Source organism: Strongylocentrotus purpuratus, unplaced genomic scaffold (genome assembly GCF_000002235.5).
Source record: "Strongylocentrotus purpuratus isolate Spur 01 unplaced genomic scaffold, Spur_5.0 spur5_scaffold_18, whole genome shotgun sequence".
NCBI lineage: Eukaryota > Metazoa > Echinodermata > Echinoidea > Camarodonta > Strongylocentrotidae > Strongylocentrotus > Strongylocentrotus purpuratus.
In genome coordinates this window covers 30,328,077-30,344,888 of record NW_022145603.1, presented here as the reverse complement: position 1 = coordinate 30,344,888, position 16,812 = coordinate 30,328,077, and the positions used below count along the sequence as shown (strand labels likewise).

The 16,812-nt window shown below is 37.9% G+C and overlaps 2 protein-coding genes across 3 annotated transcripts; one reads left to right on the top strand and one right to left on the bottom strand.

Moving 5' to 3' along the window:
- Window positions 1-489: 489 nt before the first annotated feature.
- Window positions 490-8,446, bottom strand: LOC100889350 (CD82 antigen). The gene is made up of 6 exons (XM_030988914.1): window positions 8,441-8,446; window positions 5,987-6,184; window positions 5,222-5,395; window positions 4,286-4,432; window positions 2,295-2,378; window positions 490-1,137 (listed from the first exon to the last, which is right to left on the bottom strand). Exons 1-6 carry the CDS (start codon window positions 8,444-8,446, stop codon window positions 1,051-1,053), a joined length of 696 nt encoding a protein of 231 aa, XP_030844774.1. The 3' UTR covers window positions 490-1,050.
- Window positions 8,447-12,144: 3,698 nt separating this feature from the next.
- On the top strand, window positions 12,145-16,574 carry LOC100889433 (carbohydrate sulfotransferase 1). Of its 2 annotated transcripts, none has more exons than XM_011673952.2 (2): window positions 12,145-12,814; window positions 13,798-16,574. In XM_011673952.2, exon 2 carries the CDS (start codon window positions 13,870-13,872, stop codon window positions 15,166-15,168), a length of 1,299 nt encoding a protein of 432 aa, XP_011672254.2. In that variant the 5' UTR covers window positions 12,145-12,814; window positions 13,798-13,869; the 3' UTR covers window positions 15,169-16,574. The 2 variants fall into 2 exon arrangements, with proteins under 2 accessions (XP_011672254.2, XP_003731071.2); XM_003731023.3 differs by having other exon boundaries at window positions 12,145-12,818.
- The last annotated feature ends 238 nt before the right edge of the window (window positions 16,575-16,812 follow it).

Below are 16,812 nucleotides of genomic sequence, written 5' to 3'. Positions count from 1 at the left end.
TATTAATTATGTTATTACATCTTATTTTAATTTAGTGACATATTAACTTATTCAAAAACATATTCATATGGACACTTGGCATTCCATACCTAGTCGGAGGATTAAACCATGGACTAAAGTTAGTCCGCTTAGAGAATACCACCCTAAGTGAATAAACTAAATATCATGTCGCACGGAATGCAATAAAGAATTTCATTTCAAGAATTCATCAATTTCAATCTATTCGTAAACTACTGCACCTCACGAAACCTCAGCCCACGAGACCGGTCACTCATGACGCTCTCCTGTCGGTTTCACAGGCCTCTTCACATTATTTCTATTTACTCATAGCCTGCCATAAGGTTGCATGCACGCTATCGTTATAATGCTTTGTGCATGCGAGAGAGTCATCGCTTGAGTGCCATGTGCGTGCAATGCAGCACTAGTAATAGCAGTTATTGTTCATGCTCATTGGACTGTGCTGTGTAGTTTGCACTCGCTATATTCATAGAACCATCGCATTAATCAGATTATCTCCAAAACAACCTGGTACAGGGGGATTCGGGGCTTGGCACAATGGGGATTAGTCCTGTGGCATGATAAGAGTTAAACGGGATCATGAAACAAACCTATTGGTCTCATGAAATATTGGTCTCCTAGACCATCCTACTTTGTTACAGAATTTATATTAATGAGAGAGATTGACATTTGGCCCATCATACATCGTAGAAGCATAAACTATGGCAGCGTTTCATGAAACCTTCTGGGACCCGTTTCACAAATCCTTTTTTCAATGACAAATGACAAATATCAGTGACAAATCTGTTGATAACCAATCAGAATCAAGGATTTCAGTAGCTTATAACAAAAACTGTCATTTGTCACTGATGACAAGTTGTGTGAAACACCTCCCAGGAGAACAAGTTCGCCGACGTCCTATTGAAACGCGTGTATTGAGTCTACACGAATTGCAATGAGATGTCGGCAAACTTGTACTTAAAGAAGTTTCGTGAAACGGCCCCAGATTTGGCCGGCCGCATCGAATGTACGTTCCTTATTATTCATTCAATCCTAAGCATTATAAGGTTTCTCGTCTTCTTCATCTATCTCTCGTCTTATTCTCTTGCATAGGAACACTGTGAGGATCATCGCTAGTACCTGCGGAGAAAATAAAAATATAACAGAAAATTAATTAATTTCTTTGGACAATGGTTGCTTTTATGATAGAATCAAATCTGTCTTTAGAGACCACCTCTCTATAAAGGCCACCTGTCTATAGTGATCATCCATACTGCCCCCCCCCCCCCTCTATATAGAAGGAAATGTCTGTTGAAGAATTTGTCTAGAAATACCAGCTGTCTACAGAGGATCCTATTTTTGAATTTCTCCTCGGTGGCTCAATGGCTTATTTGTTAATTACCAGTTTTATACTAGTAACATCATTCAACTGTGACAAAGAAAAAAGTTTGACTGTCATGTTATAGGGTTTTTCCCATCTTCTAATTAGTGATCAAATTGGATGTACACAATGGCTTATTTGTTAATTACCAGTTTTATACTAGTAACATCATTCAACTGTGACAAAGAAAATGTCTTTCAATATATAGTCAGAATGGGAATTTCATACATCACGTGCTCATAAAGTAGGACGAGCCGCAATATTAATTTGACTAGCTGGCATCAACTATTGTATGCAATTTGCTTTCTTACTATTAAACTCGTAAATGTATGCTTATCACCAGGTAACCGTGCATAAACAAAAATTCAATACATTCTGGAAATGGTATATTACATTATGCAATCAGGATGAATACCTCTGGGAAATCCTTCCCCAGATAACCAATACCGAGGACAATTAATTTCCTGACACCTAACGATGGACAACTACCTTTCCTACACCTATCTGAAGGACAATTGTACCATAACTGATTCCGTATTCATTATCAAATTTTCCTGAAACTTTTACGAAACCATTTATCTTTATTTCACTGCTTTTATTTATTTTAAAAATGTCAGAGAGAAATGTGCTTTTATTAAACAGCGTGTTACAACGCAAGTATACGATCTTAAAGTCGCCCGCAAGCGTTAATATAAAACATCAATTATACAAAACGGGTTTGTCTCCCTAATATACCTAAACTATTTTGTCTCTCTTTTTTGGCAATTTTAAAATCCTAAAATCTACAACACAAATAGCCAATTTCTTGTTCATTTACTTGTCTAATGTCCATTCATTTTTTTAACTAAAAGAGTGGAAAATACAAATACTTGTTGCCGTTTTGACGATTCATTTAGATATTTAGAAAACAGCTTACTTCTACGATGGCGACGGTTGCACAGGTAACCCCAACTATGTACAGGTTTTGTTGAAGTATGGCGATTATCTTGCCTTTACAACCCTGTCAAGAGAAAGAACGATTGAATACATTGCAGTATTTTAATTATTGAAAAAACGATTGGTACTACAAGATCGGATTATCGTTGTAATCTTTTCAATATTAATGGTATCAATTAATACTTGATAATTAAAGCAGAGACTCGCATTGAAAAGAGCCATAAGCTTTGTATTGCACTCATCAGAGTAAAACATAATAATTACCTTAAAGGGATAGTTGAATTCTGTTGCTGAGGGCGCTACACAAAATAGTTTTTTTGTGAGATAATGAAAAACTGAGTATCACATTTAAAAGAACATAATATTTAAATGACAAAATCATCTTTGTTTGATCAAAATCGGTTCAGAGACGGCTGAAATATAACGATTTCTAATACTTGTGTACCACCACAAATATCAGATATTTTGAAAAATTTGAAAAAACCGTTTAAAAAAAAAAGAAAAACGCTTTTTACGTCGTATTTCAGCCAATGTTGGCTTTTTGTTGGCATTTTCGTGTTGCTTATATTACCACAATTAGCCGGCTCATGTATTGTTATTTTTAATTAAATAATTAATTAACAGTCACCGTGTTTTTTGTTGAAATGGAGCTGAATTGGTATGATCGTATTAGCTAGATTTCACACATTTTGGGGTCTAAAATTACCTTCATAGCAATTTTAGGTTCTAAAAGGGCACTAGAAATGTCATAGATAAGAATAAGAGGAATAACCATGCACTTTGAAGGCATTTGCGGTCTGAAAACAGAACTCAACTATCCCTTTAAATAGCCTATCAGAGCTCGTTATATTCGCGCCTTGTTCCTGTAGGTTTCCGTTTTATTGTTTGATTTCGGCTTTCTGTTTCATTCTTGCCTTTTCCTCTGATGAGCGCCGGACGAAAAGCTTATGGCTCTTTTCAACACGATTCTCTGTTTTAATTATTAGGTATTAATTGATACCATTGATAATTTGATATTGAAAAGATAACAACGATAACACTTGATAATTCATATAAATAGATGGATTGATATATTTTCAGATAGAGGGATGGATGAATTGCTAATCAAGTACATAGATGAAGATGAAAAGGAAACAAGTGAAATTTAAAGGAATTTGATATTCTTCTTTACTGGAGGTTAACATATACATTAGTTTCCCCTTTCGGAGCAAAGCTATAATATATAAATATAAATCGTCTTAAATACAGAAAGTAAGTGCATGAACTTTGGCTATACGGGAATAAACGAAATATGAGATGGCGAATGGTGTTTCCTGATATAGGAGCCAGCGTAATTGGAAAGAAATCAGCATATGTTGAAGAAAAGCGAAATAGGAAGAGGGACATTATTTGATTACTCGAGTTTACATCTTTCACCAATCACAATTTCATAGTGACGAATGCTTTACATAGAAATGGCGAAACCGATTACAAGCAAGTTTCAAACAAGGGCACCACGTAATTCACTAATCACGAGTCCATAATTTCAGGTAATGGGTTGTAGTGTGTAAAATATATATTTAAAGTGCCATATCAAAGTCTTTTAACCCCAGTCCGCGAAGATTAATAACAATCTAGAGTTGGTATACAGTCAATGAAAGAGATAATTTGGGTCAGTGCATTCGGTTTCCTCGAGTGACATTCGGATGTGTAACTCATTTGTACACGGTACACCAACGATATTGTTGACATTCGAATTGATATGATAATATTTTGATAAGAAATAATTGAAGTATAGTATACATGGAGGAAATTTATAACTAGAGATAAAAAAATATAAATAACTAGATAGTTTACCCGTGTATGAGATCAGGCAGAGATACTATATCATAACCTATGACAAATGTTTCGTTGTATAAATATTATTCCAGTCCATGGTCCTTATACTGCTGTCATGTAGTAGATTTATGGTACACCTCATCAATATCTTACCTCATCATGTGTATACGTGTCATTATCAACTGATTCACTATCAACTGACTCAAAGCAACCCTCTGTACAGTTACGACCACATGACTCTGGAATGGGTTGATTCGATAACGCCCAATCGTCAGGTCCACTGGCTCCACAGCAACCAAACTGTAATATTCGGGAAGACAATAAATTCGAGGGTTCAGTGACACAAAGACGTAACTCCATATTTTGCCAAAATGAGTATTTGCTATCAAATGTTCAGAAATATGTGGGCTTTTCAGGAACCACAAAGACTTAACTCCACCCAATACCCCATTGAAGTCAATGGCTAGTGAACATATAGACGTAACTCCTCAAGGCTCAAGTGCTCAGTGACACATAGCCCACTTTTTCTCAAAATAGCCAAAATAGAGTTACGTCTTTGTGTCACTGACCCCTCCAATTGTTAAGGCTCCTTCAGAATAGACACAATTATTAACCACCGCACACAAAAAAAGGAAAGCGCAGCATTATGGCAACTGCACCGAACAAAGGTATTATGAATCTTCACTTATTCTGCGTTTTTGGGTAGAGAAATGTGATGCGTGTTACACTTAAAAGAGAAGGACAAAAAGTTTTCCACGTCATAAATTAACAAAGCTTGAACGGCCGCAAGACAAATTTTCAAAAAATGCACCATTATTTCAATTATCCCTATTAACATCTACTTCACTGCTACATTGGGAATCCCCCTGTTTTTATACTAATGGTCAGGGCTTTGTCTAAACCTTGGTCTGAAACGCATCAAAACGCGTCATAATTATGATGCACATAAACCTAGGTTTGTCGACGAACCTATTTTGTGAATTCGGGCCACGATCTTTAGTACGACAGGCAGACGCTTTGCCGACTGAGCCAACTTGCCTTTTCTGAAATAACGCCCAGGGTATACCCCAAAAAGAAGTCACCACTTACCCTCTTTTGTGTGTAGTCTACCAGTAGCTGAATGGAAACATCTCCGCTATATTTCTCTTGGACCAGTTTGTCGAAATAATCCCCAGCTGACTCTCCTATCTTATCTTTCTCAATGTACATCCATACACCGGCAGCTATCTCAGCGCAGAATATGATGAAAACTATGACGAAATACTGCACAGAGTAATAGTAATAGCAGTGGTAATAATAATGATAGTAATACTAATAGTAATAACAATAGCAATTGTAATGATGATAATAGTAATACTAATAGTAGTAATAATAGCAGTGGTAACAATAATAATACTAATAGTAATAATAAAAATCGTAACAATGATGATAATAGAAATTGTTTTATTGTTTCTAAAATATTACTAACACAGAATATGATGAGAACTATGACAGAATACTGCATAATAGTAGCAGTGGTAAAAATAATAATTACAATAGTAAAAAATAATAATGATAACGATGATGATAATAGAAATAGTTGTATTGTTTACGAAATATTCCTTTTAAATGAGTAAGTTGATATGAAGAAAACAGATTTGTATTCATTTTCATTCTCAAACGAGGGAAATCATTCTGAGTATTAACCATAATATTTGGACATTATGTACCTATATAAAAACGTTTGTACAAATGTTTCTCTTATAAGCTTCCATTTGATATCGCTTACATTACACCCATAATTAATAGGACTTCCACATTGCATGTTTTATTCCAATCAATTCACAAGAAATGATTTAAACCGCAACGGCTTACCATAGATAACTGACACACACTTTCTCTGATGGCGCCACAGCAACCGAAAAATCCCACGATCATTATAGCGCCTCCAGCGGCCATGAATATATAGGTCCCATCGTAGACGCCTATACCGGCATCCTCCGGAATTTGCTTGAAGAAATCTTCATTGAAACGAATCCAGATTGCAAAGCCTAGAATGGTTCCTCCAGCACACTAAAATATGAGATAGAATCAGGAGAAATAGACAAGTTATATAATGGGTAGGGGTTTTGAGGCTTCAGCGGCGCAACCCTGTCCAAACCAAATCTGATGGGGGGGGGGGGGGGGGGGGGGGGGGGGGGGGGGGGGGGGGGGGGGGGGAGGGGGAGGGGGGGAGGGGGGGGGTTATGGGATGGACATGAATCTAACAAGGAATCATGTCACATCTGCCAATGAATGTACTTTTATTATTAAGAGGCACGAAAGGATTATTTATCTCTAAACGCGAGGATTAAGAAGAAGATGTCGAAAAAGGAGAAGAAGACGGAGAAGGAGAATAAGACGGAGAAGGAGAAGAAGAAGAAGAAGACGGAGATGGAGAAGTAGACAGAGAAGGAGAAGATGAAGGAGAAGGAGGAAGGGAAGAAGAATGCAATGAAGAACACGGAGGAGGAGGAAGAAGAGGAGAAAGAGGAGGAAGAAAAGAAACGGGGAGGAGGAAGAAGAAAGGAAGAGGAGAGGAAGAATGATAAGGAGAAGATACAAAAGAAGATGATGATGAAAATAAAATATAGAAGAAGAAGAAGAAGAAGAAGAAGACAGAGAAGACAAAGAAGAAAGAGAAGAAGAAGAAGAAGAAGAAGAAGAAGAAGAAGAAGAAGAAAAAGAAGAAGAAGAAGAAAAAGAAAAAAGATGAGGATGAAGAAGAAGAAGAAGAAGAGGATGAAGAAGAAGAAGATGAGAATGAAGAAGAAGAATTTGAAGAAAAAGAAGAAGGAAAGGAAGAAGGAGAAGGAGAAGAAGAAGAAGAAGAAGAAGATGATGATGAACACATTATATTTCTCATGCTCAATGTAGGTGATTAAGTGTCACTACTATGTATCAATATTAAGGTATTCATAAGAATTTTATTACACTGTATCACCATAAATATTAGTGCATATAAGGAAAGAGGCAGAGATTTTTTAAGTAACTGAACGTAATTTCAGCACTTCTGAAGCTTCAAGAATATTCATCAAAGAGCCTGCGATCGGTAACTGCAACATCAATGTCGCTCATTTCTGAGTGATGTAATCTCCAACATGTTTGTGTCATTTCATGAAGACGAAGAGCGTGAGCTTCTAAATACCGATAACACAAGCAAGGACGATACACGATGATGGTCGTCTGCTGAATATCGACCGCTTTTAAAATCCAATTTTTCGGTACGATATTAGAAGTGTAACGTTAAATATCAATGATAACAATGCTGATACATGGCGCCCACGAGTTACTGTAGTCAATACATTCGCTTTACTGATGGATTAATCGCATACGATGTATGTAGGTTTGCTCTCATTTCGTTGTTGCAAGTATGGCGGCATCGAAATTTCTCTATATTATTTTGAGTGAACATTATATTTCGGAGTCTTAACAACGCATTCACTCTGTTTTAACAGTGGAGCAAAATGACGGAATTTTCTTTAGATTCACAATGTAAACTTACATCAAACCCTTTCCCTTCTGTAAAATATATAATGTAACGTGTGCGTGTATTTACCTCTTCCCATTTTGAGGGTAATGTACTTTTTGAAGGGCGTGTTGATTTGAAGAGTATGTCATCACATGCAAAGGCTAATCTCGTAGTTTCAAAATAAACGTTTTTCTCCCATTCATTGAGTTAATAACCGTTAATTGGCATTGTGGGCAACATACAAACCACGACTGAAACATCTGTAAGAATACCCTCTGAACGTCTGAACGTCAGACTACATTTGCGGATCAATCCCTTTCTCATTTGACATAGCATGGATCAATGCTTCCCCATTAGCACAATTAAATTAAATACCAGGCAAAATATCATCCCTCCCTTGCCGTTTGGCATTAAAAGATACCATACATGACGACATAATGACACCAAGCTGACTTCAGCCGCTGTTCATACGCGTTATCCGTTGCTACGTAATTGGAAGTGAGCGGAAGATTTGGCCGTAGCTTAAAGAGAAAGTTGAATTCTAGGAGAAGGTGCAACATATTGTGTAATCATTTTCCATTGATATTATTTTAGTAGGGACGAGTATCATTTAGAAAAGTGTCAACCGAAAAGGATCGCTCGTCAAATGCCCTCATTTTCGACATAATGACAAATAATAGCTTAAGGTTGTGGGCATGCACGCTTTCATGTCACGTGTTTTTGTAGTATTTGCTGTGTACAGCACAAAGTCAAGTAAGTTTTGGCAAGATTGGACCAATTTCTTATCATTTAAATGATTCCGAAACCTCACTGCATACCGTCATTGTTGGTCAAACAGTTTTTGAGCGTCAAGTATTAACGCCTGGCTGGAATGCTCCCCAAGGAGTGAAGATTGTGCAAACAGTGTGTGCGGGCAAGCACTGAAATCCAATGACCGGGTAATAGTATATTTGTAAAGCGCTTAGAGATATCTGTATTAAGCGCTATATAAAAGCTAAATATTATTATTATTATTACGTAATCAACATTTTCCAATTGCTTCCACGTACTTTCTTTCACTATGCGATCGCATGACCAAAACTCAACTTCATCTTTAAGACTCCCGCTCAAGCTTTGCTAGGATGAATCCTGGCTTGGGGATCTTGATCTGAGTGATGATATTTTCTGTCATGAGCTACCTGCGACTGACGTGGTCTGAGGACTGCAGGGTAGAAAGAAATATTGTATTCCAATTGGGACAGGAGCTCAGGATTACGACCCACAAAGAAGGGGCATATTCCATTCCCTCAATTATGACGGAGATTTAGTATGTACGAATACTACCCAAAACAACACAACACACACGCACACACACACACACGCACTATTTTAAATTTAGTAATGACACACGTGCGCGCACCATACTCATTCCTCAATCACTGTACAGAGTATAACATATTTATCAAAACAAATCAAAAATGGGTACCTTACCAATTTGAATAAAGAAAATATCGAATTGCTTTTTGTAAATGTTGTTACAATAATCTACAAATAGTAGTCTCGGGTAGGTATGAAACAATTAACGAGAAAGAACCATAAGGCTTTGTTCACTACGTAACATGCAATCAATTGGTGATGAATTTCATTATTTTGTTTTATCTGCCCCTTCTTTGCTAAAGAAAGAAGTCTTCATCTTCAAAAGTATTACACTTGTCGATCAACTCCCCTTAAAATGAACGACTCTTTATTTGTAAAAAAAAACAGAAAATCCCTTGTAATTTTTTTTACAAAACTATGCTTCGTTTTAAAACTTGTTTACGCATTCGGAGCACTTTATTTGAACCAATTATGTAGTTTCTTTGCAACTTAACATCATGCTGCCATTATTCACGTGTTTTTAATGTTGCAGAATAAGTTGTTTTATTAATGTCTTGTAATAATATTTATAATTTGTATTCATTTGATTATTTATTCATTCATTTATAAACTTATTCAATTTCTATTTATTTATTTAGTGTATATTCACTGTGAATTCTTTATCAAAACATTCATTCCAACCTTCTTTTGTTTTTCAATTACCTAATCATTTGATTATTTACTGTCTGCCCATTTGTTTGTTTGCTTTGTATTCCTTTTTGTTTTTGTAAATATTCACAAATGATATACAAACTATATAATTCACTTGGTTACAATAATATTGAGTATTTGTAAATATATCTTCCTTTTGAAATTAGTTAACTTTTGTTTTGTCGATGTTATATAACATTATACACTGTATGTACTTTTAATGCCCTGCATTTTCCAGTAAAATAGAATTGTCCTGGGCTTTTGTATCTTCTCCTTTGTTGTGCAAGTCTGAACAGCAAAGTTAAACAAATTTCATCTGATACCCTCAATATGGATGACCTAAGAATAAACAAACACAATTACGCCACTGCAAAATTGGGATCGATGAATACATTGTGACCAAATCAAGAATTGCAGGAATGGAAGCAGATTTACAGGACTCTAGCCGATAGACATTGGCACGTGTATAAAATATATATCTTTTTCTCGTTTGTCTCAGCTTCTCTCCCCATTTCATTTTTGTTAAATAGAAATCATTTAAATGTCACTATCTTGCATTTTGATTCTGTTAGGAAAACGGTTAAATTTGATTTCGATTTCCAATCACAAATATCTTGATAATCAGACAGGCGATCGGCTTGTAAAAGTCATGGGGTTCCTGGCTGACCTAAAGGTTTATAATTAGCATTGAAGCGTGAACTAAATCCAGGAGTTTGTTTAGAATCTGAGACGAACTTTAAATACCCAATCCCTTGTTCTCAGACCTTGTCTGTTCTGAATGGCTTTGTATCCGGACAGTTGATTTAAAAGGGCAATTTGAAGAACTTTACATGGAAGATTTGTGTTAGATAATATCAAAAAGGATACATATTTATAACAGTCAGTGATAGTTGATGAATACATTTCGTTAAATTCAATGGCGAAAGTGATTGCTTTTTGTTTGTTAAGCGGTCATACACCCCCCCCCCCCCTCCTTATCACCATTATACAAGTTCGCCATCAATCTATAGAAACGCGTGGAGTGACTCGGTAACATTGCCTCAGATTATGAAACAAAATCCTAGATTTAGCTCATGCTGCAATCATAATTATAAACCTTTAGGTCAGTCAGGAATCCACTGGCTTTTACAAGCCGATCAACTGTCTGACTATCGAGATATTTATGATTGGAAATCGAAATTTGATTAATTTTTTTCCTTACGGTCTATTGGGGAAATGAGTATGGTAAATCCGTTCATTCAAACATTTTTACATTTTTTGAGGCACTTCATGATCATTTTGAAGCGCAATTTTGTTTAGGGCTTTAATATTCCATCATATCACACACACTGGTAACACGTAGGGCCATGCATCTCAACATTGTTACACGATGCCTTTAAATTCAACGTAACTCCTGGGACAGATTGCACAATATTATAGCATTCTCAGGGACTACCCTGTATTGAATTGTATTCATGGGTGTCGATCCAGGGGGGGGGGGGGGATGGGGGGATATATCCCCCCCCCCCCAATATTTCAGGTGGGGGGATGGCCTGTACAATCATCCCCCCAATAATTCACCATCACAAAAAAAAAAAAAAAAATGATGAGAGCCCGATGAGAGTACATGTAATAGTTATTATACTCGTCTTTTGTCTTCTTTCTCTAATAATTCAATGAAACATCAAAGCTTCCGCGCTTCGCGCGGAGGAAGGGGAACTTGATTCAAACAAGGATTAATAGTCGAGAACGGTACAACGAATCGTCTTCTTTCTCTCATAATTTAATGAAACGTCAGAGCTTCCGCGCTTCGCGCGGGGGGGGGGGGGGGAAACTGAATTCAGACAAGGATTAAGAGTCGAGAATGGTACAACGAATCGTTTTCTTTCTTTAATCATCTAATGAAACATCAGAGCTCACTACCACCCCCTAAAACAAAATCCTGGTTACGCGCTTGAGAGGATAATAACCCAAGTAGCAAGCTCATGTGGGCCCCACATTGGTCCCATATTCTCTGAAATGTTATCTTTATTGAGGGTGACTTGAAAAAGTTAATAACTTGGAAGGGAGGGGTGCAACCTGCCACACGCTTCTACCTCTTGGTTGCTTTGATCCATTGCCGAAAATATTTTGGCCCCTTTCATCCCCCCCCCCCCCCCCCCCCACGGATACAAATCGACACCCCTGATTGTATTGCTTGTATATAATGATAAATCGAATAGGCCCTATTGCTTAGTTGTAAAAAATAAGTTTGCATTCGACAGGTCTAGTTGTAGACAGAGACCTATTCAAATCTCGAACTTTATTGATTAACTGGTGTCTGAGCATACCGCACAAACAAGACTCCATTTTACTATTGATGGATGTAATTATCCACGCCTCTGTAAGTGTGACAGTGCACAGACACAAAACCTCATCCTTCGTTTTGCGTAAAACTGTGTGTACTTTGAGACTAAACTGACGGCATACGGCTACGGCATAGGCTCAGATACTGACAGAGCTAGGCTTTGGTCAAGGCTATATGAATTGTGGTAAAGTGTCCTATTAGAGTCTGTGCATGCAGACTAGCTGTTAGCATTGTTTGTGAACGCAGTAGACATGTGTGACGTCACAATGGGTTGATATTTGATGTTCTCTTCATTGCATCCCCATGCACAAGGGGTGGGCACACCCTTTCATAGCTCTCTCAACCATTCAAGCATGAACGGTGACAGCAACTATAGCTAGATTCCATTCTTACAACTCACTCACAGCATCTCAAAGCTTCGTAACAAACTTCAACGTCCAAGGAAATATACCACAACGAAGAACAAGAAGAGTGCATTCTTAATACGACTAGTTCAGATGAAATACATCAACGTAAAATGCATGTAAAGCTCTCTAAAAGATGTTTGATGTCCTTTTAGGACAGTTCTTTTGGAGCTTTGAGAGGATGATGTGCTTCAGTGCTTGTAATTGTCACCGGAGCCACGTAATTATATGTTACACGTAAAGGGGAATGGAGATTCAGTCTTCTAGAGAAATACTACACAAATCAGTGGAGAATATCTTTCCGTGTACAGGGACGTTGAAGAGACAGTCATTTTTGTGAAGGACCTCTTTGAACTTAATGTTTTGGCACGAATTCTCAACCGCTGCTGATGCGTTTACTTGGAATATTGAATGCAGTAAGTAAGTTTAGAAAGTTTTTTTTTGACAATTTGAATTATTTCGATTTACAAAAGAGTTTAATATGAAGCGCACGATTGAGGGTTGATATCTCTCTATTTTTACTATAATTATTATCATACTAGAATTTAGAATCATTAAAAAACCTGCTTATTTCCCTGTTAATACAATGACGCTCATTAGTCATGATTAGGTAATCATTGATTCTGCAGTAGACCTGTATGGAGCCACGTCAAAAGCGAAATGTTGCAAAATGCATTGTATTGTTAACAGTGAATTCTTCATTTGACGGGAGGATGGATTGTTTTAAACACGATGATTATCTCACAATCAGGCGATTAAAACACTTTTTATCTTCCAAACGAATTTAAAGGTGAAAACAATATATTTCAATTCACAAACGACCAACTCGAAATCACTCAAAACATGTTCCATTCTCCAAGAATATGAAAATACACCATAAGCATTCATGCATGACCTCTCAATAATGGAGGTCAGGTGCGTACGCAGGAGGGGGGGGGGGTTGGGGTCGAATCCCCCTCAATCTATTTTATGTGTGTGTTTTGGAGGGGGAAAAAAACTAAAAATTCATATTTTACGAAATATCGGTTCCCCCCCCCCTCCATCCCGCTTATTCAGCGGCTGACTGAGTCGTTGCGAAATCTTTCATCAAATCCTGGACCCCCCCCCCCCCCCCCCCACACAATAAAACAACAACAACAACAAAATGTGCTCTTGCTTTTAGCTTATTTGTAGATGCTCTGTATCTTGAGTTTGTGCAATTAGAATACTATTCTTTATTATATATTTTATTCATTTATACGAGGTTAGTGTGGATTTGAATCATCTTCTGCAAGAAAAGACTACTGTTCATAATCAGTTTTAGTATTACGGTCATTATCATTTTTATCATGACAACGATCTTTGTATCACTGTTTTTGTTTTTACTGATATTATCTTCGTCTCTATTTTACATGTGCAGGTTGAATCCATCGCCAGGAGCCCTCAGTGCTTCATTATTGGAATAGAAATGTGGGGTGGAAAGTGATACAAAATGAGAGCTCTAATCCAGTGCAAGAATCTTCTCCTTTCGAGATGGAGCACCCGACTTGCCTTAGCAATCGCTCTCCTCACCCTCTTCGTGATGACCATGAACTATGTCGACTTGGTTTCCAGGAAACCCGGTAGACACGACAAGGGGACGGCGTCACACGAATACGAGGAAGAATCCCGATATTTTCCCAACAGATCTACGGCGGTCGTGACGCCAACCCGCCAAAGAGCCACGCTTGAAGAAGTCCCGAACATGGGGTTAATTGAAGAAGGCGTCGAAGATCAGATAGTGTTCAATTCTAAATCACCATCAACCTCCTCACCACCATTCATTGTCATCCTTGCACAATGGCGATTCGGTTCGTCCGTCATAGGAGAACTCTTCAACCAAAACCATGATGTCTTTTACCTCTTCGAGCCACTCTGGTTAGTGGACCAGATGAGGAGGCTGAAGAGGCTTCCTTCTTCACCCTTTTCATCCGAAGTCCATGAATACTCGTCGAGGGTCATCCGGGATATTGCGGCTTGTAATATGACAGAGGAATACGTCCGCCTCAGCAATCTATGGGGCGGGCTGATCAACAATCGCGCTGTATGTGAAGCCACAAGCTCACAAAATGGCTGTAGATTTCAAAATGCCGATATGATTAATAACCTGTGTTCTAAGTTTAATGGGCTAAAAGCTACTAAGATCATCCGGGCTGACCTTGACAATATAAAACCCTTGGTAATAGATGGCAAGGTCAATGTCAAGGTTATTCACCTGGTTCGGGACCCTAGGGGCTCGGCGGCATCACGTATCCACTACTACTTCGATGGCTGGAGGGAGCTAGTGGAAGCGCATGAAACGGAGTTCCCGAAGCACGGCCGTCTGGCCCCGCTTGGGTTGACTAACGCCACTAAACGCCTAAAAGACTGTATCCCCACCATGTGCAAATGGATGCGAGAGACTCTCAGAGATGCCGCCGCAATGCCGGACTGGTTGAAAGGAAGGTATCATCTCCTGAGGTACGAAGACTTCGCAGCAGCTCCCCTCAACACCACCGAGGACCTCTACCAGTTTGTTGGGTTACCCCTCCCCCAGGGAATCAGGGAGTGGGTTCGGGAGAATACAGAGGCAAAGCATAGCGCATCGGGCACCTTTGCGGTGCGTAAGAACTCTCGGGTGACTGCCCAGAAATGGTTGTCTGATCTGAGCGAGCTTGAGATTGAACAGGTTGAAAATATATGCCTAGATGTCATGGATGACCTAGGATACGAGAGATACGCTACTCTAAAATCATCCAAAACAAAGTACTAATTAAAGGGATCCAGTAACTTTGTCTCATATTCTGAAACAAAATCCTGGATTTAGCTCATGCTGCAATGATAATTTTAAACCTTTAGATCAGTCAGGAACCCCATGACTTTTACAGGCCGATCGTCTGTCTGATTATCAAGATATTTATGATTGGAAATCGAAACCGAATTTTTCGTTTGCCTAACGGTTTGCATAACTTTACAGTCTATTTAAGAAAACGAGTACCAATAAGGCACTTCTTGATCACTTTGAAGCGCCATTTTTTAGGGCTTCAATATTACACAATATCACAGACACTGATAACACATAGGGCCGTGCATCTCAGATTTAACATTGTTAGACGATGCCTTTAAACAATACTTCACATGATTTTATTTGTTTTCAATTTGAAATTGCAGACCGAAACAGTTCATGCTTGTGATGAAATAAGATATTTTAATCAGTAGTAGTAGAGGAAACACTAGTTTAGGATTGGACGAATTGTACCAAAGGGGGACTAGCCTGGAATTAAAAAATGATTCCATTTCGTTCGAAGGTTACAAAGAAAAATAGCCCGTGAAAATGGGAAGGTTGTCTTGGAAAACGCTAGTGCTGCCTAATGACTTTTTATTCAACGAAGACAAACAGAGGAGTGTAGGTACGTTCTATTCTGACTCCAATGGTAATATATTGCATTAGAAAGCAAATCCGGCAATCGCAAATCTCACCCAGTTAACGTGCAATTACACTCCAAAAATAGTTGGGCTAAAATTTTACGCAATATTGGGTATCAAAGACCCCCAAGTTAGGTACAAATTTACCAATTATTGGGTAAACTTACCCAATAAATGGGCATGTTCCTCTTTTGCCCCACTATGAATAAGTTTGAATAAACTTTAGAGTGTACGTGATATTGTATTGTTGTTGTTCGACATCGAACTCTTTTTAGTTCAGCATTACGTAATCATAAAAGACCTTTAGAGTGCATGTGATATTATATTGTTGTTGTTGACATCGAACTCATTTTTGCTCAGCATTACGTAATCATAAAAGACATTTAGAGTGCATGTGATATTATATTGTTGTTTGACATCGAACTCTTTTTAGTTCAGCATTACGTAATCATGAAAGGTAACGTTTGTATGGTATTTTTTCAACCATTTGTCCACTTTCATTCTATGGAGGACTTATCTGTTTGCCCAATTGTTATGTGTAAATTCTTTGACACCGTGTTTAAAAACGCGACGTGAGTAAAAAAGGAAAAGGCGAGATTGCACCTTGTATGTTTAATGTAGCCTTGTGTAAAGTAATAACCCTTATCAGATAGGTATTTTGTTGTCTAATATTGTCAAGATGAATAATAAATTTGTTTTATTTATGATTCTACGTGATGCATAGAAAAGAAAGAAATATTTATGAACTAGAAAGACACGAAGTTTATGATTCAATTTGTATTCATCTGTAGTCATTCGAACGCTGAGCGGAGTACACATTGATGGAGTATACAGTTGTACATCAACAACGTTTTAGACGGGGGTTGGCTAATTCAGAGAGAGACAGAGAGAGAGAGAGACAGAGAGACAAATAGAGAGAGGGAGAAATAGAGAGAGAGAGAGAGAGAGAGAGGGAGAGAGAGAGATAATAGAGAGAGAGAGATCAGGGGTG

What these genes read in the sequence shown, in the direction of transcription:
- LOC100889433 (XM_011673952.2), top strand. Translation starts at nt 13,870, where the DNA reads ATGAGAGCTCTAATCCAGTGCAAGAATCTTCTCCTTTCGAGATGGAGC.
- LOC100889350 (XM_030988914.1), bottom strand. An exon ending in TAGACTACACACAAAAGAGG is followed by an intron (nt 4,433 to 5,221) that starts GTAAGTGGTGAC and finishes CGAATATTACAG; the next exon opens with TTTGGTTGCTGTGGAGCCAG. An exon ending in ACACGTATACACATGATGAG is followed by an intron (nt 2,379 to 4,285) that starts GTAAGATATTGA and finishes TTCTCTTGACAG; the next exon opens with GGTTGTAAAGGCAAGATAAT.